The 23,982-nt window shown below is 36.7% G+C and overlaps 1 protein-coding gene across 1 annotated transcript in view; it reads right to left on the reverse strand.

Moving 5' to 3' along the window:
• Window positions 1-23,982, reverse strand: part of STK3 (serine/threonine kinase 3) — a 133,279-nt gene that overhangs the window by 86,646 nt on the left and 22,651 nt on the right. The window contains exons 5-6 of the mRNA XM_065628800.1: window positions 22,421-22,585; window positions 21,828-21,995 (exon numbers count right to left, since the gene is read on the reverse strand). Coding sequence (XP_065484872.1) covers window positions 21,828-21,995; window positions 22,421-22,585 — 333 coding nt within the window. The remainder of the gene's footprint in view (window positions 1-21,827; window positions 21,996-22,420; window positions 22,586-23,982) is intronic.

Here is a 23,982-nt window from a genome sequence, read left to right on the forward strand (position 1 = left end):
GCCGAGTACCATTTTTTAAAAAACAATAGTAAAAAAGTAAAATGAATTGTGAGCTGAAGTTGGTTCCCCATATCTTTAGTTTTATTTATCAAACTGAAAAATCTCTCCGACTTTCTCTTTTCCTGTATAAGACCAAAACTATGAGATGTTCTGTTTGTATTACAATTACACTAATTCATTGCAGGTCACTTGCTTTTTACCAAGTCCAGATGACATTTAGTAAGTTAAACATGGGCCAATTAACTTAAAAAAAAAAAGATGGGGGGCTGATTGCCGCTGGGTAGGTCATACAGTGGCTACAGAACACAATTGCTTGAATTACATTTTGACTAACATCAAACATAGAGGTGAAGCTAAAAACTACCTTTTTTTTCTGTACACCTTCTAGATTTCTCACATCGAAATGTACTGTTTTAACAGCCATCTCTTTCCCACCCTGAGGTGACAGCTACAAATAGGCTCACCAGCAGTTTTTATTGTTTCCTCTTTCTCCACTCAATTAAAAGAAAAACAAAACAAAACACATTTTTAATATTCTAAGAAGTACAAACAACGTAGTTTCCACTTTCTTTTTAATATCCCCAGTGGCTAACTAACCTTTTCAAGCCTGCTCATTTGAGCTGTCCAGAGTAAAAAAGAAAAACATTGCACTGGAGATTTAGTGAACACTAAAAATAATAATGGTCTAAGCCTCTTCTATTTCTACAATAACATTTATATTCTTAAATCAACCTGAACTGCCATGTAATTAGCCATACAGTAACCTTTACTGATAACGCAGAGAAACTAGTTCCAGAGGGGTAGGAAAATCCTCAAGCTTATCTCCAAGAAGCAAGTAAACAATATGTCTTTGCTAATGCCTTAGTCGTGATCAAGGGCTGAATCTTTTCTGACAAAAACACTAGCTATAAAATGATGATTAAAATCTTTGCTACTAAATAAAACATCAGTTTACACTCAGTGTAACTGACTGCAAATCTGTCAGTGGTATTCTTTCTAACTTTGTCTGGATATGGCATTTTTTTCCAGAAGTTTTCCACCTCTCAAACAGCACTATCAACTGCTTAAGTAAAACATAATATGCTTATATAAAATAGTAGCCCTGTTAGTTGTTTATTCTATAACCCACTGCATTATGCAAGTTAGTTATTATTTGTATCATCTCAAGGTTTTGTACCCATCTCTACTTCCTTCCAATATGATCTGCTCAGCTTTTAACAAATTTAACCCAATACAAGAAACAGAAGCATAACACAACACATGCTATTTAGATTCCATTATGCTAATTATTATGCTAATGGCATCTAATGCTAGTTAGATGTCCTCCAGACTTGGTCATCATCTTCAAAATATTGCACACTCTACAGGAAATACACAGAAGTCACACAGATAAACTGCTTAGTCGCACATACCTGATATCACTCTACAGGAACAAAGACATGGAAAAGAATTTCTTCGTGTAATTAAGAAAAAAGTTCATAGCATAAGATGTAATATTTTTAGGCCAGAAAGATGTACAGATACTGAGATAAAAGATCTGCAATAATGTGAATTGGCCTTGCTTCCGAATTTCTTTTCTTAACCAAAGTTCTAAAGAAACCTGCAGGAAGAATTTAAAAACCAAATCAACAAAAAAAATAGCAAGTATCCATCAAGATTCCTGATCTATTTAACCTGGAATATTTTATTGCAACACTGACAAAATTTTATAGGTTTTGATTCTGATTTGTGGTCTGTGTCGTACTGTCTTGTCCAAACACTTATTAATCGCATTTTCTAAATTTTTGTTAAGAGTCTGGTTTAACCTACTGCATTTTGTTTCTAGTCTAAGACACGTCTCACAGCTTCCCTAAAACGACTGATAATGCAGAGAAAAAAGAAAAATGAAAGCAAAGCCCTGTTACTGTAGGTACACACAGAAATAACATTCCTTTTTTAACAGCTTAAGGAACAAAAATTTACAGCCTATATTACTAGAAAAAATACAGTTTAGCAATGTGGCTGTTGCAATCACTCGAGTACGCAAAGAAACCAGCAATGGCTGAAGCAGTGACCAGAAATGTCGATATCATACAAACGGGCCGTATCACACCCTTAATTCCTAGCAGCTTGTCCCCACTTTATTCAAAAAGACCACATGCAGAAGGGGGGAAGGAATTTTGAAGGCAAAGGTTCTTCAAGACACGGCAGCCATATACAGCTACATGTAGACGGCCTTTCTCCTTCAACACACAATCCTAAATCAGCTGCCACACAAAAGGATGGGGAGCTGTACAATTCCTCCACCTTCCTTTACACACAGGAAACTCAAATGAGGGAGCGTGAGCACACCTGGTACAGACTGCGGGGCTGCGATGCCTTGCTGGACTGACACAAGCAAGGATTTAGAAGGGAACTGTATAAAGAGAAAAAAACCAGACAAATAATCCAGTTGCTTGAGCTGAAATTCAACCACAGACTAAACTGAAAAGTTGATCTTAAAAACAGCAGCAAATGTTTTAGAAAGGATAAACTCAGTCAGAGGATTCAATGCCTATAATTATATTTTTCATATGACAATATCCAATGACTGGAAGTCAAAATGTTTTCATCTGAATATAGCTAGAAGTACAGATAAATACAGAATGATATACCAGGAGCTCTGACGAATTCTGCTCCAAAGGACATATTTGACATCCAATTAACATTGGGAATGCATAACAAGACCCATGTAAACAATAAACATTTTCTACATGCTAGTTTAGCATTCCCGAGGCACCCATTCTTAGCAATAAAACTGACAGAGCCTCAGTTTAGTGTCAGATGGAGATTTAAGTTCATCATAGCTTTTTAGGCATAAACACTTCACAAAGAGCTACATAGAGACCAACGGTTCACCCTCCTGTCGTCAACAAGAAGACATTATCATTACTGAACAGACAGTGTGCCCTCTGAGTGCTGGGAAATACCGAGATTTAAAAATAAATAAATAAATAAATAAATAATTTTTTTTAAAAAAAAAAAACAGTGAAAATAAAAAATTCATTGTTTTCTTCACTATCTCTCCACCAAGGCAGGTTTCCACATGTTTGGAAGTGCCTTGTAACCATGGGAAAGAAATTATGAAGAACACAATGCTCATTTTTGTCTGAAAATCCTAAGGCTCCTGACCATCTCTTTTCTTCTGGAGTAAGTTTTTTAAAGCCATTGCTCTGCCTCTGAACAAAATTTGCATGTATTTCCCTGTCAAGGCTGTCTGCATTGCAGATGAAGCACAAGCATCTCCCTTATGAGGAAAGGCTGAGGAAGCTGGGTTTCTTCAGCTTGGAGAAGAGGAGACTGAGGGGTGACCTCATTAATGTTTATAAATATGTAAAGGGTGAGTGTCACGAGGATGGAGCCAGGCTCTTCTCAGTGACAACCAATGATAAGACAAGGGGCAATGGGTACAAACTGGAACACAAGAGGTTCCACTTAAATTTGAGAAGAAACTTCTTCACAGTGAGGGTCACGGAGCACTGGAACAGGCTGCCCAGGGAGGTTGTAGAGTCTCCGCCTGGACACCTTCCTGTGTAACCTCATCTGGGTGTTCCTGCTCCAGTGGGGGATTGGACTGGATGATCTTTTGAGGTCCCTTCCAATCCCTGACACTCTGGGATTCTGTGAACTCTGAAGTACCTGAGCACAAGGTACGCAGTTAAGGAAGGGCAAGTTCTTCCATTCTATCAGGTACACTCCATTAGCTACTCACACACACACTGACCTGACAGCCACTGGTTTTTCCTTAGGAAGCCAGCATGCAGAGACAACACAACACAGATAAAACAAACACTACTGAAAAATCTGAAAGCTGAGGTTCCCTCGTTGGAGAGATCACCATGGCTGGGTTCTCATCTTCACTGAAGTTTCTAACACACTGCAGCTAAATAAGTCATAAAAAAATACCAAATTAGAGTCAGGTGCAGTATGTCCTCTTCCTCTAATATGCAAACCTCACATATGAAGACCAAAAACATAATTCAAACAAATCCACACACACAGTTCTCACAGATGCGGAGAAAGAGAAGCTGTGTGAAACAAAACTGCAATCTCTCAAGGAGGCTTTGCCAAGCTTTACCCTCTGGTTTCACTGCCCTTGTCTCTCCTGCCTGCTGGGGAGCTCTCCTTTGCCCAGCCAAAGCAACAAGGATGAGAAAGGAGGTGCAAGAGAGGAAAATTCGTGTGGAAATCAGGGAAAAAGAAAACAGTTCTGAGCAGATCTTGCCTGACCTTAATAACACAGACTAAGCATCAAAGTTGGGCCTTAACTGACGGTGGGGGACCAGCCAACCATTACTCTGGCTCAAAAAAGGGCCATCTAACGCTCTCCACTTCCAGAACACAGCCCACACCTGCCAAAGGACACTTTTTTTTTTTGAGAACCACTGCTCTATGAATTAAAAATACTGATTAAAATTAAAAAAGCATACCTATTTTAATTGTCTATAACAAACAGTCATTTTCATTTTAGTAGTGACTATTCAACCAGTTTTCTTAATTAAATTATTAATACATTTAATGGCAAATGGAAGACGTGAAAACATAGAACTTATAAATTTGCCAGAGTTTCAGTGAAGAACAGCATTGGAAAAACAACACACCTTACCTTCACATGCCACCCAGCATTTGATTTCTCTGCCATTTGGACTTAACACCTTATACATATAAATGACTCCCTCAAGAAAGGAAAAGCTAGCTTTGGCTGACTACGATTGGAATGGTTATTTGAAACCAGTAATCACACAATTCTTTCAAATTCTTATCATATTACCAATATTTTATTGGAAACAGATGTTAGCAGCACAATTTAGTCAGAATTATTGAACAACTTTTCCTTCAGTTTCATAACAAATTAGGCAATGCTTAGTTGATGCATCTGAAAAAAGTTACAGAATCACAAGCCCTAAGGCACAGGACTGGGTGTCATAATTTAAACCATCACCCGCTGAAATGCAGAGGCATTAGAAACATAACGTTTTAGCCTGTAGAACAAATTTATCTTGCAGATTATAGTCTCTCTTTGTTAATAAATCCTGAAGTCTCAACAGTAACCGAAAGCTACCATTTCAATGTCAAAAGCCTAGCAGAATTCTTCCAAACTTAATAGTAAAATTTCCTGAATGTTTACAAATAAGTACTGCACAACAAGTATTTATTTATGCTTTAGGGGCCATCTTGGGCACAGCATTCATGAAATGACAGTTTTTTATTCATAGCATAAAAGCAAAAAGGAAGTTAACAAAGGGAATAATGCAGAAGTCACCTCACCTTGTGAGCCTCCTATAGCAGTTGAGCCTAGGTAACAATTCTCCAATTCAGATAGAAAGGAAAATGTTTTCAGTGGTTGTCTTTAGCTCCAAATTTGGTGTCTTGGCCCCGAGTAATCCAGTTTACTGCCTTTAAAGTCATTCTGCAAGGCTATGTATAAAAACATAATTGTCAAAGGAAAACAAAAAAGATGGATTGACTGATTTTTTCAGTCAATTGCTGAAATTCTAGAGTGTGAAATTGCTCATTTTAGTAACAGGCACCAAGAGTGCCTTTTGATCAAGGTAATGTTATAAAAGGAAAAAAAAAAAAAAGTTACTGTGTAATTGCCAGGGTTGCCAGTCTCCATCTAGACACCATGTGTCTTCTGGTAACTGTTATGAGGTAACTGTGTTACAAATGTAATTATGACATTCACTGCAGACATTCTTCTTCTCTTAACAGTAAAGGTTCATTTTATGGAAAATCGGTTTTCTTGAGGTCTGAAATAGAACTGAGCCAACCATGGTTTTATTTTTGGAATATAGATAAGAAATCAAGGTAACATCCTAACTAGACTACTAAGCAGCAGTGGGAAAAGAATGCACTCGGTGCTCAAAACAATACCTGAAGGACATGTATGGCCCTTAATGGCTTATAAAAATGAACATTATACCCACTGACTTCATCCATAACAAGATAAAGCACAAAGAGATCAAGAACAAACTCTACAAAAAGCCAGCCAATAAGCTCAAGTTGCCCCAGAAAGCCAAAATGTGCTATATCAAAATCTATACCTGCAAGATTGTCAAATATATGAAGTCAGAAAGAGAGTCCTAATGAGCTGTTGTGGTTTTGTTGTGTTTTTTTTTTTAATCTGAAGTTAACATCCCAGTTCAAACACTATTACTCAGAAGCATAATTTTACCCTTGCTCTGCCATTATGCTAAAACATTTCCAAAGGAAGAAGTAATAAAGAAAAGGAAACAAAAATTAAGGAGAAGACTGTTTTCATTAAAACTTTCTCTGCATATCTGTATGTAACCTAATGTTAGTGTTAATAACCTCCAAGGGCACCAAATACTGATTTCCTTTTTTTCAAGTATGAAGAAATTTGTTTGTATGATACCATTTGCTGAAAGCAAAGTACACCTAAATACAGGACAAAGTGTCTTCTTCAAATCATCTGTTAACCATGGATGTAAAAAATAATAATCACAGGGATCACTTAATCTACCAACAAAACACTTCCAAGAGACAGATGAAGAATCAGAAACAGACATATTTTGATGTGAAGGGGATGCTTGTAACTGCATCATGTTCTAAGAACACACATATACAACGTATGACAAATCTAATGTGAAAGGGCAATGGCCTAATTTGACCTCCTCTTGCATAAATCAAAGTCTATGAACAAATCGGCTAAAGCAGCTCTAATGAAAACAGCGAAAAATGTATTAAGTGATTTTCATGTTCTGCATGATTCAAAAATAAAGGGTGGGATTAAATTTAGACTACAAGCATGTAGTTAATCTCCTCCTAGTTTCTTTGATGGGGCAAGGAACACCAGAGGCTTTCGATAAAAATTATTGATGAGTCTTTACATTTTTCCACTCAACTCTTTGAATACTATAAATGCAAACGTAATTTTTCGATTTGTTTGGAAGTCACTACTATTGAGAGCTCAGGTACATCAAAAACACTCAATATACAGGGTAATTTGGTATCTCTGGGAATCTTTAAAAATGATCTGTACCTCTAAAGCATTTTAAGAGAGACAAGCTGATTAGTTGGGAGTAGCTTCTCAACAAATCCTCCATCTGCAGACCTTTATGTTCATGTCCTATGGTAAATTTTTACGTCCAGAAAGTCTTTCCCCTCCCTGCCCACAACCAATATCACATCAATGAAACAATTTACAACACTGTTCAAAAACCAGCTGTGTCAGCACAGCTGATATGATGCAATTATGCTGATGTAACAGCTCCTTACCACAGAAAAGGGGGGATTACTCCTCCGATCCCATGCTTCCAACTCCTCCAGTGCTTCTCTGACAGCATTAAATGAACTGAACTCATTATTTTGGTAGAAAGTTACCCCCATCTCAAAAAAATAAACCTTTCTACCAAATCAGAAATTTGGATAAGCTCAGTGACAATACCAGCCAAGTTTGTCACGTAAGACAAGCACAAGAGATCATAAAACACTAAGAGCAATAACCCTGAAACACCTTGGGGGTGTTCTCTTCCATGGCAGCAAGCTGAGTTGATTCAATTTTATAATTTCATTAAATTGGGAGAAAAAGGTAGCAAAGGTGTTTAAAGACTGATTATTTTCATAATGATTTTTCTGAAAGTTTTTGGGTTTTTGTTGTTTTGTTGTGGTTTTTTTAAAAAAACTTTATAAAGAGAAATTTAAAATATTTTCTGCAGTTCAAACTCTGAGAATTTTTGTCTTTTGTGAAAGTTTTCAGAAGAAGCCTGGATGAAAAAGGTTGCAGTTGAGAGTGTGACTGTGCCATTCTGGCATAGCTGAGATGGATGGAGTCAAGTCATGGCAATATTGATCTTCTGCATTCATTGAGTAAGTTTGTCCAGGATCATTGGCCGGTTTTCTCATGTTGCTGTTCCACCACATAATCGCTGCTATTGAGGCATGTCACAGATAAATCACATGTAGCGTAGACATGTTTGTCAGTATTACAGTCACACTTGTGCTGGGTAGCCATATCACGAACACATTAATGCAGTTGATTTTTATCAAAGCTCCTTTCAGACAACACTAAAGCAGCTTTAGGAACCATAATACCAGATCAGAAACACTGCAACAGAACACACTCTCTCATCCAGTAACTTAATTTAAAAGACACATTTTATAAGTTGAAATTTGTATCAGATAACTATGTTGAACCAAATCTTAACCTACCCTCAACTAGCATAAAGTCAATGAGCCAGCAGCAGAAATACTGCAGCCACTTAGAGAAACACACTCCTCGGTGAGAGATGTCCATATGCTCAGTCCAGGCACTACAAATGAAGCCAGTATTAAAGGTTTTGAACTACAGCCTAGAAGAGCAGATATTTTTTACACAAAGAGAGACAAACAAGTAAAGGAGCTCAGGGGCCGGGTATGTTACTGTGGATCCAGACGCAGGTTGGCACAGTGTACGTGCTGCTGCCAAGCTGGGGCTGAGTCACGTCCCACCCTCAGAGCGCTGCTATCTGGGCACCATCAGCTTCCCAACACCCAGACGGGCAGATGTGCCCTTTGGCTTTTAGCCTACCTACTGTTCATCCAGGCTACAGCAGCAAGACCTCCCTCTAGCACTGTAAGCTTACTGTAGTATTTCCAGTCTGGCAAGAACCTTGTAGCTGCTTCGTACTCCATATATTTTTACATCAAGAAAGTGGCATCACCTCCAGTTACTCCAGAGTCGCCACGTATGTATGACAATTCACATGAGAATGCAAAAAGGATCAACTTTTACGAAACTTTGTGCTGATTTCTCTACACAATTCAATTAATCTGACTATTCAACAACACTGCATCCATTAAAGCTCCTCTTTTAGTTTGTTTTAAAAGTTCAGAACTTATACATGCTCATTTCCACCCCCAAAAATCAAACGCTTAACACTTCTGAATATCAAAAAATACAGTTTGCACAAATTAGTTGTATTACTCAGAGAAACAAACAAAAGGCAAGATGGATAACATTCCTCCCTCATCTGACAACAAAATTAAAGTATTTCAAGTGCACACACAGTTGCTCTGGAGAAACTCCTGGAGAAAAGGGAAAGGAGGACAGTACGAGCAAAGCTCCTCCTGTCTGTATGTCCCTGCCCAATGCAGACACACCCTCTGTCTCAAGGTCAGAGTTCATGATTATTACATTTCTTAAGGAACAGCCTGGTTGAAACAGATGACTATTTGAACCCATGCACGTCAATCTGCCCATAAATCTTGTGCTTGCTAATGCTACCTGTTTTACATTTACCTATGTAAACATTCATAGCATGAAACAAGGAGCAGCAGCAGAGAGAACACTGGGTGCCACCTCTATTGCCCAGCCTACAGTCATGGCACCAGGATGATGGAAGGACCACAGGGGCCATCATAGGTCCCCTTGAATACCATCAGGGCTCCTCCTTGCTAAAATAGTCTTTTCTGAGAACAGATCGCTTCATTATCTCCAAAACTACTCTAAATTTCTGGGGAAGAATGAAAAACATAACACATCTGAAACTTCCCAGACTCTCCAGTGTTTCTGTAATGCTCACTATAAATCAGACGTTGTCTTGTTAGTTCTGATTTGCTCTACCAGAACACCAATTTTTTTTTTTAATCATCAAAAATACAGCATGGATTTCGGGAATATACTTTACAGAGCAGGCTTTTAACGGCAAAGAATTTTTTCAGGTATGCAAGTAACGACAAGCAGTATTTCCAAGAATTATGTCCATGTTTGCGTTTCTAAAACACAAACTAGAAACTGATAACGCATTAAGATCCAAGATGTTTGGAATGTCATATGTATAATTTTCATAATCAATGTGGATTCTCAGACGTGGTAAAGAGGCACAGAAGAAAGTAGAAATCTGGAGGTAACACTTGTGTTGGCTTTATTTCTTTCCCATGGGAATGCCAACAATGAGACCTTATATCTCGAAAAAATTTGGATCCGTACAGTGTAGTCTGTTCTTAGAGCTATCCAAAAAAACAGGAATTTTTACTCTTCTGCAGGTAGACAGTACAGTTTCAGGCACAGCTTTTTCTGCTGTGGGATATCAAAAGTACTTCCTACACAGTCTCTCAATTCATTTTTTAAATAATGCACAACAAACTGGCATTAATACAGAAAATTCTAATACAAAAATCACAAATTGCATACCCAAATCATTCAAGTTAGTTCACAAACTACCGATTGTCTGCTGGAGCTTTAAGTATTTAGTCAGTAAAATTAAAAGGTTGAAATGAAAAAGCCAGGCTGGTTTCACTCTTCTCTAAAACCAGGGTGGTCTACGGGCAATTTTTGATACTGCTGGTGTTGCCAGGGAAACAAAATGAAAACAGGTGCCATCAAATACAAATTAAAGATTCAGTTCTATTTTAAACCACCTTAAAACAAAGTTTCCATAAACTTTTTAACTGATACTACTACAAATTTGACAATACTTTATAACAAGAAAAGGATTATAAGTTGTCTTTAGACCATCAAGTTTTAACTGAAACAAATTTAGACTGATTGGTAACCCTTCCTTTTAAATTTCTTCCATTAAATATGCATCATCCTCTTTAAAAATGACCTAGTGTACATTTTAAGGCAATATAATACCAAGACAGAAACAGGGTACATACAGTCTTAATAAGCTTTCTTTCAATCTAAGCAATTTTTAAGATTTTTTACAAAGTAAGCAACCAGTATAGACTTATAGACTTAGAGCATTAAAAAAAAAAAAAACCACCTTACAGTAAGTAGCAATAGAAGCTTAATATTTTCCTCCTAGTCTGATTGCAGTTTTCTCCCACATGATTAAAAAAAAAATCAAGTAAATATCCCTTTAACTAAAACCCAAGCAAATACACTTTTTTCTTTTAAAAAGTGTAATAACATCTTAAGAATTTGGCGATAATAGTAGTCAAGTCCCTTTAAAGCACTTTCTGCCAAGTCAACTAGCCATACTGGTAGAAAACATGTCAAAGTTTAAGAAAAAGTGAACATATAATTCAACTTCAATAAATAAGCATTGATTCAAGCTTCCAAGAACCTCTTAAAATTATTTACCGAGTTCTTTTTTTGGCTTAACAAGACACTAGTCACATACAAAAATCCAGATAGACCTATTTCGATTAAAAGCAATATACAAATTCCCTCTCTTTCAATAAAGCCAGCTGCCAGACTTCTGAATAAAAATTAAACTTGTGTAGTTTGTGTTAATCCTGGAACTCGAAAGATGACAGAAATAAAAAGAAATAGAAGCATCTGTAGTAAATATATATAGCATTTCACTTAAAAGTTTTGCAATCTGTGGTATATTTTACAATATCCCGCAGGGTACTGTAGAATTTTTAGTAAAAGGAGTTCTCATAAGTCCATGCATAAACACCTTGTTGAATAATTTTCAAAGCCCATAGTGCAAGTTAAAAAGAAACTGGACAAATTCAGCATAAAATGATGCGCACAAATGACGGAAAGGCTTTTTCAAATAACAATGTCTGTAAAGTTGATTAATAAAGGCGGCCTGTAATGTTAAAATTGTGATTCTAGTTTTAATGCATCTTGATGACTTACTACCAATTGCCTATTTCAAATAAAATTTTATTGAGATCTTCAAGTTGCAAAATAGTTTTGCTTTGCACTTTGATACATGTTTACAGTTTTGCTAACATCACAAATGAGCAGATATACAGTGATTTAAAACTTTCAAATGAGCTTTCTGATTGGGGTTGGTTGGTTTGTTTTTAAACATTTGTCCAGGAAGAAGGCAGTCAGCTCAGCAGCAGAGAATAACGTTAACCTATGCTGCACTACATTGGTTCAATACATTCTTGGCTTTACCCACATTAACAGTTCCATCAAATAATCTTCAACAATGCTTACAGATGAAGGGCTTGATGCGACGCTCACTCAAGTCATCAAGAATCCTTCCAATTTCATGGCTTCATTCAGCCTCTGTTTGCTGTTCCAACATCTTTGAAAAATAATATTCCCAGGCCAAACATTTCCCTATTAAAGCATCTTGCAAATAAATGGCTACTATCATGGCATGGTCCTTTTTTCAGATTAGCACTTCTAAGAATCTGAATCATACACAAAAGATATACAGCATTACATGAAACCAACCAAGATCAAACTTCCTCTACAGTTATTTTAGTTAAAGTTTCAATTTAATTCACTTGTGTGTAATTATGAAATTACTGTACTGATCCTCCGCTTACTTTGAAAGTGATTAATCAAAGTCAGAGAAAACCAACCATCAACTGAAGTACGTTTCAAATTTCCTGTTCAGGAGTAACTCTAAAGAGATGAACTAATTTAATTTTAATTAAATCCTCATTTAGAAGCACGAAATAAACGTTTTCCATTTAATTCAAATTAAACTCCAGTTCCAGTCCAAATTTCAAATATTCTCCACTTTTGCTACTTTATTACACATGACAGATTAACATTTCCTTTTTGCACACATATGCAACCAAAAAACCTGATATCATGAAAAAAATTAAAGAATTTATACTTCTAACAGTAATAAACATATTATTTATTCTACCCCCAAAAATTCTAGTGATATGAAGGAGTGAAGATGCATTTTCTAAATCATGGTGAAACCTTTATGCTAGATTCTGTAACCACAAATACTTTTAACTGCATTTTATTTATATTGCAACAGTTTTACTATGTGAAATTTCAAGCCATCTCTTCACTGAAGGTATAAACAAGTTAGAGTTGCACGAAAAAAAGGAGTAGATAAGAAAAATACTACCTACAGGAAGATGACAATTACATACACAAGATTGTAGACTTCTCAAAAGCTTCAATGTGGACACAAATAGGGCATCATCATCCTCCGATTTAATCCTCGTACACACCTCAAGTAATCTGATGTTTTCATAGTATGTCTATCAACGCTAATGTCACTTCATTCTGTGCTGATTAGACACACGAATATGAATGAATGTGAACCTTTATAAAGCGCTGATTTCCTCTCATTAGTGAGCTCTTCTTCCAGACTTCACCTTCCTTCCCCTGTCTTCGTTCAGTAGCATCTTCTGGATTTCTAATGCTGAACTCAAGCCAACCCCGTTTGCTGTTATCTCCATCTTTTATTTTCTTCTGCTCCTTATACCATGCTTTATGCTATTTTCCTCTCTATCAAGAGCCAGGTATTGACAAGGTAGTATCTTGATTAAAAGAAATTAGATTATCTAGCCAGTTCTGCACCCCTTTGCGAATCTTTAGGGAAAGAGAACTGAACTACTGTATATATCCAGTCTTTTATGTGGATTGTACTTTCAAGAGTCCCATAAACCAGGGAAATCTGTCAGTCTTTTCTGTGACAAAGCAATGTGGCAAAAACTCTTCCTTGGAGTATTAAAGAGAAAACTTTTATCATCTATAACTTTTGCCAGAGGACAAATGGTATTTTTCCTACCTTGCTTTCACAACAGTATTACAAAAACTCTCCTTTCCACATGAAATGGGCTGACGTTAAGCACACTATCCCTTTGCATAGCAAGCTGTGAAGTCTTGGAAACTGCATGCTGCTGTGCTAGCATATCAGTCTCTAGGAGGCTCAACACATGTAATTCAATCTGGTAAAGACAAGCAATTAACTATCAATTGCAATTTAAGAAAATATAAAATTTCAAAGGCTTTATTTCATATGATTTACAACCAGAGACCTCTAAACTTGTCTTCAGTGTCTGAGGCTAACTCACATACTATTTCTTTTACTCTGTTTATCTTTTTGGGATAAGCTGTACTTGGTGAACTTTCAATAAAATTCTATTCTAGGTATGCTAAAAAATGGGAAGAAATTATATTTCTATATCACAAGAAACTAGACTACACCCCATGGGCACTTACCTGGGTTGACCCCCTCACTTATCAGAATATTCCCTGCTGTCTCCTCTACAGTGAGTCCATAGAAGGGCTAGTCACAAGCAAATGCAATCCTTTTGAAATTCACATTCTCCTCTAATTCCATAGGCATTAAATACTAAAAAAGAAGTCACGTTCAAAGGGTACTATATATCTATGTCTAGCATTTCCACAAAAAATAGGAGCCCAAGAAGGAAAACACCTGAACCCTCCCTAGATCGCCCTACATACATAAGTGAACATCGAGCACATTTTAACTGAAGTTATAAATCACAACTTTAAGTTTGGACACCCATGTGTATTGTGAAATAAATAAATTATCTATAAAGCAGGATCTTTGCAGTTTGCCCATGAGCCACAAGTGCAACTTAGACAAACAATGATTTTTCTGTAGGACCACAGTTTGCACTTCATTTAGTTTCAATCCACTGCTAAAAAATAACTCAACCACCCTGAAAACTAATATCAAACTGACACAGTTACCAAGTACCTAAAAACTAGTTCTGTTCACCTAGTAAAAAAATCACATTGTTACAACAACAGTTGCCTTAATTGTATTCCAGAAGAATTTAAATGTATTTCCTCAAGTTACATATAAAAACCCATGGAAAAGTTGCTTTTCCATACCTATTGAAGTAGGCTGACAAAAAAAAAGTAGGCTGACCCAAGTCCAACTCTCATTACAATTACAGCAAGCACAAACTGTTATCTTAACTCACAGAAAGAGCAACTCTCCTGGTGATCAGTAGGTTTAGTACATAGGTATTAAGGTTCCAGCAAAGTCTATGCAAATATCTTACCTAGATATGCACATCAGATATTTGCTCATAAAATGGAATACACACAAGTTCAAATGTACACAATTACTTATTTTAATTTGCCCAACATTTATCATCTCTCAGTTCCAGAAGCCTTTTTGAATGAAGTCACGAACAGGGTGTCAAGAACTGGCCTCAGCCAGTAACTTGCCGTGCCAGCAGCAGTTCAGGTAAAGAGGTCCGTTCATACACTGTAAACACTGATCATTCCTCAAAGTTAAAAAAAAAAATAAATAAATAAAATCTATGTTTATTTTGACAAGTGAAATAAATCTTGAATGAAAAAGCATTTGGTACCTTTTTGTTTTTAGATGTACTGCTGAAAGAAGTGTCTTACCTGTTGGCTTTTTGCCTTTTTTTTTTTAATTCATTCAAAAATTGCCCTACAACAGTTATTCACATTTTGATCAGAGCAGGTAGATAGGTTGCTTACTGATTTGAAGTAGCAGCATATTTAAATGAAAATTTAAAGCTTTCTTTTTAAAGAACCCATAAATAAAGTAAGTCACACTTCCTCAAGTTCAACCCTGAAAAGAAAGTTGTTGAACAAAAAAAAAAAAAACCAAAACAAAACCAAACCACAAACACACCACACAAAAAAAAAAAAACAGAACAAGCCACTATCAAAGATATAATACCCAGATCAGCACTGGCATTAGTATAGGTGCAACTGGTTTTTAACAACATAATACTGCTACTACCTCAAAGAAAAAATGCTACATATCCTGTTACCATATGGAGCTGCATTTCTTGCAGTTATTTGAAGCAACTCCTTTGACATTTATTTTGCGCCCCCCCCCCCATCTATATAGAGAACATACTTTATTTTCTGTTAGATGAATACTGTCTGGTACTGCACTCATTTTTTTTTCTTAAATAAAGTTATAATACTTATTTGAAATTCTGGCTATAAATAGTACCACAGAGGCAAATATACTATGAAGCAACGCGGCTGTCAGGCGGATGCAAACTGAGGCGAAGAAAGAGGGAAGCCTTGTGAGGGAACACTTACCCATGAAAGGTTCAGAACCCTGTACCATTTTATAGATATACCCAACTAGAAAAAGTCCAAAAGGACAGCCTACAAAAAAGTCAGTTTGTGCCTTACAACAGCCATTTTTAAGTGCCACCTCCAGAGAAGCTCCACAGTCTGCAGACACTTACTAGTCTATCAGAAAAAGGAAGAAGAATCTCTTTGCTTCCCCTCAGGCTCCCTCTGCATTCAAAAGGTAAACGAAATCCAGAGTAGCAAAAACAGCACGGCAGCCCTGCACCTACAGCTAGAGCTCCCAAGCATGATGGTATCTGGATACACTATGACCTTTGATCTACTTATGTGTACAGGAGTTTTGTTAAATAATTATTACATTTTAATCATAATAAATTTACAAATGGACAGCTGAGACACTGGTTTTGCAATTACTTTAAGTCAACCTCAGCACCAACTTGGTTGATCCCCCAAATGAGATGACTCAATTCTTCCACCGCTTCCACCACGTATTTTTGTCCCCACCTAGTCCAAGCACCAGTCAATGGTATCGGTGAAAGCTATTTTTTGTTACTTGGTTAGTTTTCAGATGGATCAATTTTCTGAATCAGCTCATCATGTGACCACCTAAATGCTTGTTCCAACAGAAATGGGTGATGAAAATGCATGGAAACAGACAGGAATAACACCCCTCTGCACTCACCACCTGCATTTAGGGCGGTTTAAAGCAAACGCAAAGCCGTATTTAAAGCCTAGAGAGGTCCAAAGGCATCCAACAGCTCTTTGGGAAGCCTGTAGCAAGACATATTTCTCCAGTTCCAGTCTACTGCCTCAACCATGCATATCACATCAGTCTTGGATTCCCACTGCAAACATACATTATATCAGCATTTATTATTTACTAATTTAGAATGACTATGGCATTGCGTAAGACAACACACACTAAAATCCCATCCTGAGAAGTCAGATTTTTTTAGAAAGACAAGGCACAATGGAAGATCCAGAAGAAGGGGGAGTCATGTTTTTTTATTCTCTTAACTATACGCATTCCTGCCATTCAAAGAACTGGATTTGTTAGGGTCTCGTGCTTTTTTCAAGACTTCAGATCTAACTATTTTAAAATAATCTTAATACATTAAGTCACTTAAAAGCACATAGGATATTTAATTGTAAGGGAACTATCATAAGATAGAATGGACAACTGAAATATTGAAGAGTTATGACCTCACTGAGGACTCACACTCACCGTCATTCTTCCGGAAGATTTTGAAGACGCAGTAAAGTAATAAACAGTAATGTTCAATCAAAAAACCTATATTTTAAATCTCTTTAAGTATTAGCTCACTCTATCTAGAAACAGCAGGCAAGATCAAGTTACGAATTAACAAAAAGTATCTCAAAGTAAGTTCTTAAAAGGAAAAGGACTTTTAGAAGCTAACTCAAACTCTTTTCTAAAGATAAGCAAAAGCACTAAAATAAGAAAACCATATAATACACTTTTACAAACCTACTCTAAATTAAAAGCAGTAATGCTGAGATAAGATTGATGAACTCTCAAAGAGAATTATAGAAACTGATGATACAATTCCATCTGTTGGAGAGAAGAAACGCAAGAGTGACTATACAAAAAGACATCTGATATCGCCAGAAGTGGTTTTTTTCTTCTTCCCCCTCCTCAACTTCTGGCACAAAGGGCATAGAGGAAACCATTTCCTCAGTGATTGAAAAACTGCTCTCAGACAGTGATGCTCATCATGACACCTTCCTTGGTTCTTACAGCTTTACATCACAATAATTCTCACTTCAATCTCCTGTTTTAATGCCACATGCTGACAATAAAAAAAAATGGGAAATGGTAGATTGTTATAAGATACATCAGGAATAAAAGGTTATTACAAACAGATTAGTCCAGGGTTGAAACAACACAGGCTAAGCAGGAGGCATGGATAATCTGGGTAAGTGCCATGGAAAAATAAATATCATGATTGGACTTAAGGCAAATGGAAGCAGTTCAAATTGGCTTCCTCCAGTTCACTGCAGAACATGTGATGCTCATGTGTCCATTTCCAACAAACCTCACCATAAAGAAACAAAGGCCAATACTGCGAAGTGTCGAAAAACACATCTACCACCAGCTTCTTTCATACCACAGCAATGCAAACTATTGCAGCTGCCTGACAAGCATGAAATAAAAGAGTCTGGGGGGTTTTTTTGGCCTTTTTTTTAAATTTTCCTGGAAGAGAGCTACCAGCATTTATCTGAGGCACACCAACCTGTCAGTAAGTGTTGACCTTGCAAAGAAGAGCAAGTTTTATAAAACACAGGCTGCAGTTTTACAGTTGGTCTATGGGACTCAGTGCCTGGCTGCGGCCAAAGGCAGCAGCTCCACTCAACCCACTTCCCCCGTCCATCTACGTGTTCCTACAACATTCCAAACCAGCACGTTTCTGACAGGTTAACTTTTCAGAACACCAGTTCCTTTATCCATCTGCATGTGAGGCCACAAAAATGCTAGTGTTTGCTTACCAGAAAGGTCAAACTCCTGACTAAGGATAGGCAGTCTGTATAACCAGCAGCCAGCACTTAAATTGGCTTCAATTGATTATAAAAAAATCAGAGTCTTGCAGCAATAAGTGACCATGTCATTGAGCGAACATAAGGAAAATTTTTTGTAAAGGTAGTCCTAGAGAAAGGACCTCAAAAACAGCCATTCTTAAGGTTTAAGATGAGCTTTATGGCAAAGTGTTGTTAATCTGCTTGTTAATAAAGCCAAATATCAGCAGTAGGTGGATTATGATCAAGTAAAAGCTTTGCAGCTTAAAGGATCTGCCACCAGAAGCAACTCTTTTACACGACAAATTTGAGATCATGGGTTGATTAGCAAACATGGAAGATACTTCAAAAGCACATTACCAATTTTTACCAAAAAGCAAAAAATCACTACTGCAGCAAAGCAGTGCCTATCTTTACACTTCCATTGTAGATTTAAAAAAAAAAAATTAAAAAAAAATTTAAAAAGGGATTTTAAAGCAAACAGAAATAGCAAAGACAGATATTGCATGAAGAGGAGAGACAGAACAAAGCAGTTAATGGTTTGAATTAAACTCAGACAGTGGCAGAAGATAAATACTTTATCACTACAGGACAGCACACATGCTGCAGTGAATGGGGGACACGGGAACACAGCTGTTAAAACATATCACAGCAGCTTCAGAGTAGGAGATGGAGTCTTGCTCTAGAACCACGCTGAAGCCTCCTTTAATTAGCTCCACTGTTAAATTCATAACTGCTCATCCCAGCAGAGCTAAGGCAGATGCAAACCCTGTCAGCCACATTAACCCCAGTTGCTGCACAGGCTTCTGCAATCAACATGCTTATAGCAGTGCTGGATGGGTTAACCCACCCAGGTTTGAGGGATTTCTGACTTACCAGCAAATTCCTTCCTATTTCTAGTGGCTGTATTACTGTGTTTTAGGGCAACCTTGAGGATGTCTGTATTTTTTTCCGTCTTTAAAACTACTTGAAAACACTCCTCCTTTGATGAAAACTCCAAGAAAATACGGAAGTTTCACTTTTCACCATTAGCAAAAGGACTTTGACATCGAATATGTGAGACATTCCGTAACTCTTACATGAATAAAGCATTAGACTTACTGAGCTGGCAAATGGTCTTGACCTTTCAGCCTCAAACCAAATATGACAACTGCAGGCTCTGCTGAACTCAGGTTTGCAGCAGAAACAAGTGAAATAGCACTGACAACACTTAAGCAGTGAAAATGTACTGAACACTTAAACAGAAAAAACCTGCTGTTTTTTCCCCTCCACATGAAATTCCATTTTGCACCCCCCACTTCTCATTCTTTCCCAGCTGAAACTAGTACAGTTCTTTGGAGTAGCTAGAGTGTGGTTAAGCAGAGGAAGCTATGCTTGTTTGCATGGAATCTGCTATTTCCTCTCTACCAAAACACTTGTTTAAAGAAGTCATGTAATATTTCTATTAAGCTGTAAATGCAGTTGACAAGGAAATGGCCTACTGGCAGCGCATTACCTTTGTGGCAGTGCCAACCAGCCTACAGCAAAATAGTGCACATGGTAATTTCAACATGCATTCCCGAGTAACAAAATTGTGCCTTACATAAATACCACAGAACTCCAGCAACATCTAGGAAAAGCAATGAAAATTTGCCCAAGCTTTCATGCTTGCCTGTATCAATTCTGTGTCATAACTAAAACAAAGTAGGAAAGCATCTACATATGTCCAAAAGTCCTGTGAAGCTGTATCATATGACACTGGGAAAACTATTGCAACTTAAATCTGTGTATTTCTTGTTAACCACTGTAACAACTCACTAATAACAATTAAGAAAAACTGTAGGTATCAAATATACAAAAGAGTACTAACTGCATACAAGCCCTTAAAAACTATAACGTAATTTATTAACAAGAACACATGTTCTATGTAACCCAGAATTGTTGTGTTAAATTACTTTGGCCTTTGATAGCATTCATTTGATTACAAGAATTAAACAGACTAACAAGCTTTCAAACTCAGTGACCTTTGATTTATAAGCAGCTGTTGTCATGCATATAAAAATCCTCTCTGATAATGTAGTCCTCACCTTTCAACAGCTAGTGCAACTACATATAACGATGTTAAAATGAAGAGATGTAATCAAGACATTTTCATTAAAAGCACAACCAAAAACTCCAGCATGATCAAATGTATTTAATTTGTAACTAATAGTTCTTAAAAATATTTTTAATGTTATTTCATCTTAAATTAAATTCCCATCAAAAACAAACTTCAGAGATACTTATTTTGTTCTCAGCTTTCATCTGAGTATTTTCAGTTTGAACAGTAATTTTAAAATAGTTCATTACACAGAAAAAAAAAATATGGTGCAGGAAAGTTACTAGACTTTGCTGTGAAATTTATGTAATGTTTCTAATTGCAAAACATTCACTAGCTTTAATCAAGCTGCATATTGCTGTAAAACTTCAGGAAACATCTCTGCTCCAAAAAGCACACAGACACACACAAGAAAAAACACACCCCCACACACAAACCACAAACAAACAAGAACCCCACAAATAAAAAAATTTAAAAAAAAAAAAAAAAATCAAGAACCCAACAGCACTAAATACACTTGAACTCATATATGCATCGCCTTAGAGTAATCATATCCTAGACTTACGTTCTCTTTCAAGAGTGGTGGCTTCCTTATATTAAACTCCTGATATACGAGGCACCAGCAAAATAAAAGTGAATAATGTAGCGTGCACGCCATTTTTGCGGCAAATCACAAAGATGAAAAAAAATCTGCTTCTGCCAATACAAAGTGCCTCATTAAAACCAAATGGAGTTTAGATAGAACAATTCAAGAACCAAGTTTTTATTGATGATCAGTGCAATCAGTGTAGGTATTCTATAGCTCATTTCAAAAAGTAAAAGCATGACTAACAGTGGCAATAATTAGTCCTAGATAAACATTGTTCCCCATGAACCTTCTCCAAGTAATTCCTTTATAACTGCTACTTCTCATAAAGTGACTAATTCTATTTACATTTTATTTTGCCAAAAGTAAACTAATTCAGTAACAGACTGTAAGTGTCAGTAATAAATAAAAACTGTCAGGGGTTACCAATATTAACAGTGCTCACACAGGACAATTCTGAATCCTTCTTTAGGTCATTTTTACTTCAGAACTCTCTTTCAAAGGAGGATGGCCTCTTGGATATGGAACTCTCCAAGTGCAGGTACAATACAAAACAGAGTCTATATGTTGCCTTCAAGTCAATTAGGAACTTATTGCTTTAGTTCTCTTTTAAGTGGAGATAAAAGTATTCTGAAACCTCACAGAGACATGTTAAAATACAGGCAAACTGCAATAAGTAGGAAGCAAGACAGCAAGTAAAAATCCTTATTCTTAAAATCTTTGTCCATAAATGCACAGTTCTGTGATTCCAGTATTAGTTTTTTGAGGTTGGGGCGGGGCAGGGGGGGAGGGCTTGTGTTTTATTTGTTGGGTTTGGTTGGTTGGTTTGGTTTGTGGGGGGTTTGTTGTTTTGTTTGGTTTTGTCCATTTTTTGTTTGATTGTTGGGGGGCGGGGTAGGGTCAATATATATAACAAAGGAGAAAACACCACCACACACACTTACCCTCATTGGATGAATATCAGCATACGGAGGCTTTCCTTCAGCCATTTCTATCGATGTGATACCAAGGGACCAGATGTCTGCCACACAGTTATAGCCAATCTCTTGTATTACTTCAGGAGCCATCCAAAACGGAGTTCCTATAACAGTATTACGTTTTGCCATTGTATCCTGTAATTATATTATTTAGGCAATTAAAACAGAGATGCTTATTTTCAAATTATTTTGATATTAATTCTATATTTAAAAGTTGAATTAACTACCCAAAGGTCAAATGGTAGTGAATTCCAAGTAAGACCAAACAGCTCATCAGCCTACCTAGGCCAAGGAGGTGACAATGATCATAAATCTCACACAAAAGTTTAAAGTGGGATCATCAGGCACTTAAAGTACACTGGGTTATAAAAATAAAAAACTAAAAACTAAATAGCCTTGCAATACATTAAATACTCATGATGATAAAGACTGTTGGCTCTACCACTACCACCAGTTGATCCTCAGACACAAAATTCGAAGCAGAAGAAAAAGGCAAAAAGTAAAAGAACATGTCTACGAGCACTAAAATATTTTTAAATGATCTTTCCATGGGTACTTACTGTCAACTGGCCAGCCACACCAAAATCAGCTAATTTTGCATGCCCCTCGGTGTTAAGAAGGATGTTTCCAGCCTTTATATCTCTATGTATTTTTCTCATAAAGTGCAAGTATTCAAGTCCTTTAAGAGTAGATTTCAGAATAGTTGCAATTTCATCTTCTGTTAGCTGCAAGAAAACACAAAACCATTTTCAGGTATACAGAGAGTCTAGATATTGGAACTATTTAAAACATTGTAATTTCATAATGATTATTATAAATAATACAGACAACGTACCTTAAGTATTTTAATACAAGAATATGCCCAATAGCATTTAGAATTCAAAACTCTGATCTACTAACTTGATGCATATAGCTAGATTCTAGAACCCAATTATAGCAAATGATTTAGAAAACTAGAGAAAGGGCTGACAGATGCAGATCAGATGGCAGTATATGCAATATTCTCTTGCCTGTCAAAAGTTACTACTCTTTAGATGCTGACATCCCTCTTAAAGACTACAGCACAGTTTCTACAATATACAACTAATATCACTAAGACAACACATATTAATTGTCAAGTTACGCATTACCTTTGTCAAAAAAAAGGTAATGGTGGTCACTGCTGGACGAGGTGGCACATACCAGAATACTTCCCTAGAAAAAGAGGTAGCCCTTTCTCTACCACGGAAGGCTAGAGTTATTTCTTAAACATCCATGCCCTTAAGTTCTTTACACAGTTTGCCCAACAAACTAGGACATTCCTACATTTGGAAAGAGATTAGACTAATGTCATGTTTTCTTTTTTTCTCAAATTTCTACATACAAAATGCCTGCTAAGGCTACAGTTAGTAGTATCAAGCTTTTGTCCAATGGCTGTTCCTAACTGCACTACTATTAATTTCTCATTTCCAGCAGTTTACAAATTAGAGAGGATGAATTTAAAGGTTCTTCACAAGAACAACAACAACAACAAAAAAAAAAAGCAAGGAATAAAGATGTACAGAAAATATACAAACAATTATTTATCACAAAGCTTGCAAAAATTTATTTGTCAGGGATAACTTGCTAATTACCATCTGTAGGAAGGTAATACAGCACGCAGAAATACAAATACAAAACACTCAAACGGTTCTCAACTAGTTCACAGAATTTTACTGAAGTCTGTCAAGTAAGCTATTCCTTTCAAGGCTAGTGCCTTCATTTTATATGGAATGTAAGTAAAACAGTAATTTTTGAAAGTAAATATTTTTTCACTCTGCCTGTGCTCCACGCTGACACAAAGCTGTAGAACTGCACCCACACAGATGTGCCCCAATGACCTTCTCTACTCAGCCCTGAGAAAGGACAACCAAGATGCCACGGTACCGCTATGCTGGAAGGTGCCAATAACTACTATTACTTGTTCCATTAACTGTAGACAGTTACAGAAATGATTGAGGATGGATGCCAACCAAATGCCACAGGCTTTTTCTTATATTGTTCTTCTTTTCTTGTAGCAAACTGATACAGATAATGAATGCTCATTGAACTTTTGGGTTCTTTTTAAATTACCTGCATCACTCAACAATTGCTATATGATATC

This window comes from Caloenas nicobarica, chromosome 2 (assembly GCF_036013445.1).
Source record: "Caloenas nicobarica isolate bCalNic1 chromosome 2, bCalNic1.hap1, whole genome shotgun sequence".
Classification (NCBI taxonomy): domain Eukaryota; kingdom Metazoa; phylum Chordata; class Aves; order Columbiformes; family Columbidae; genus Caloenas; species Caloenas nicobarica.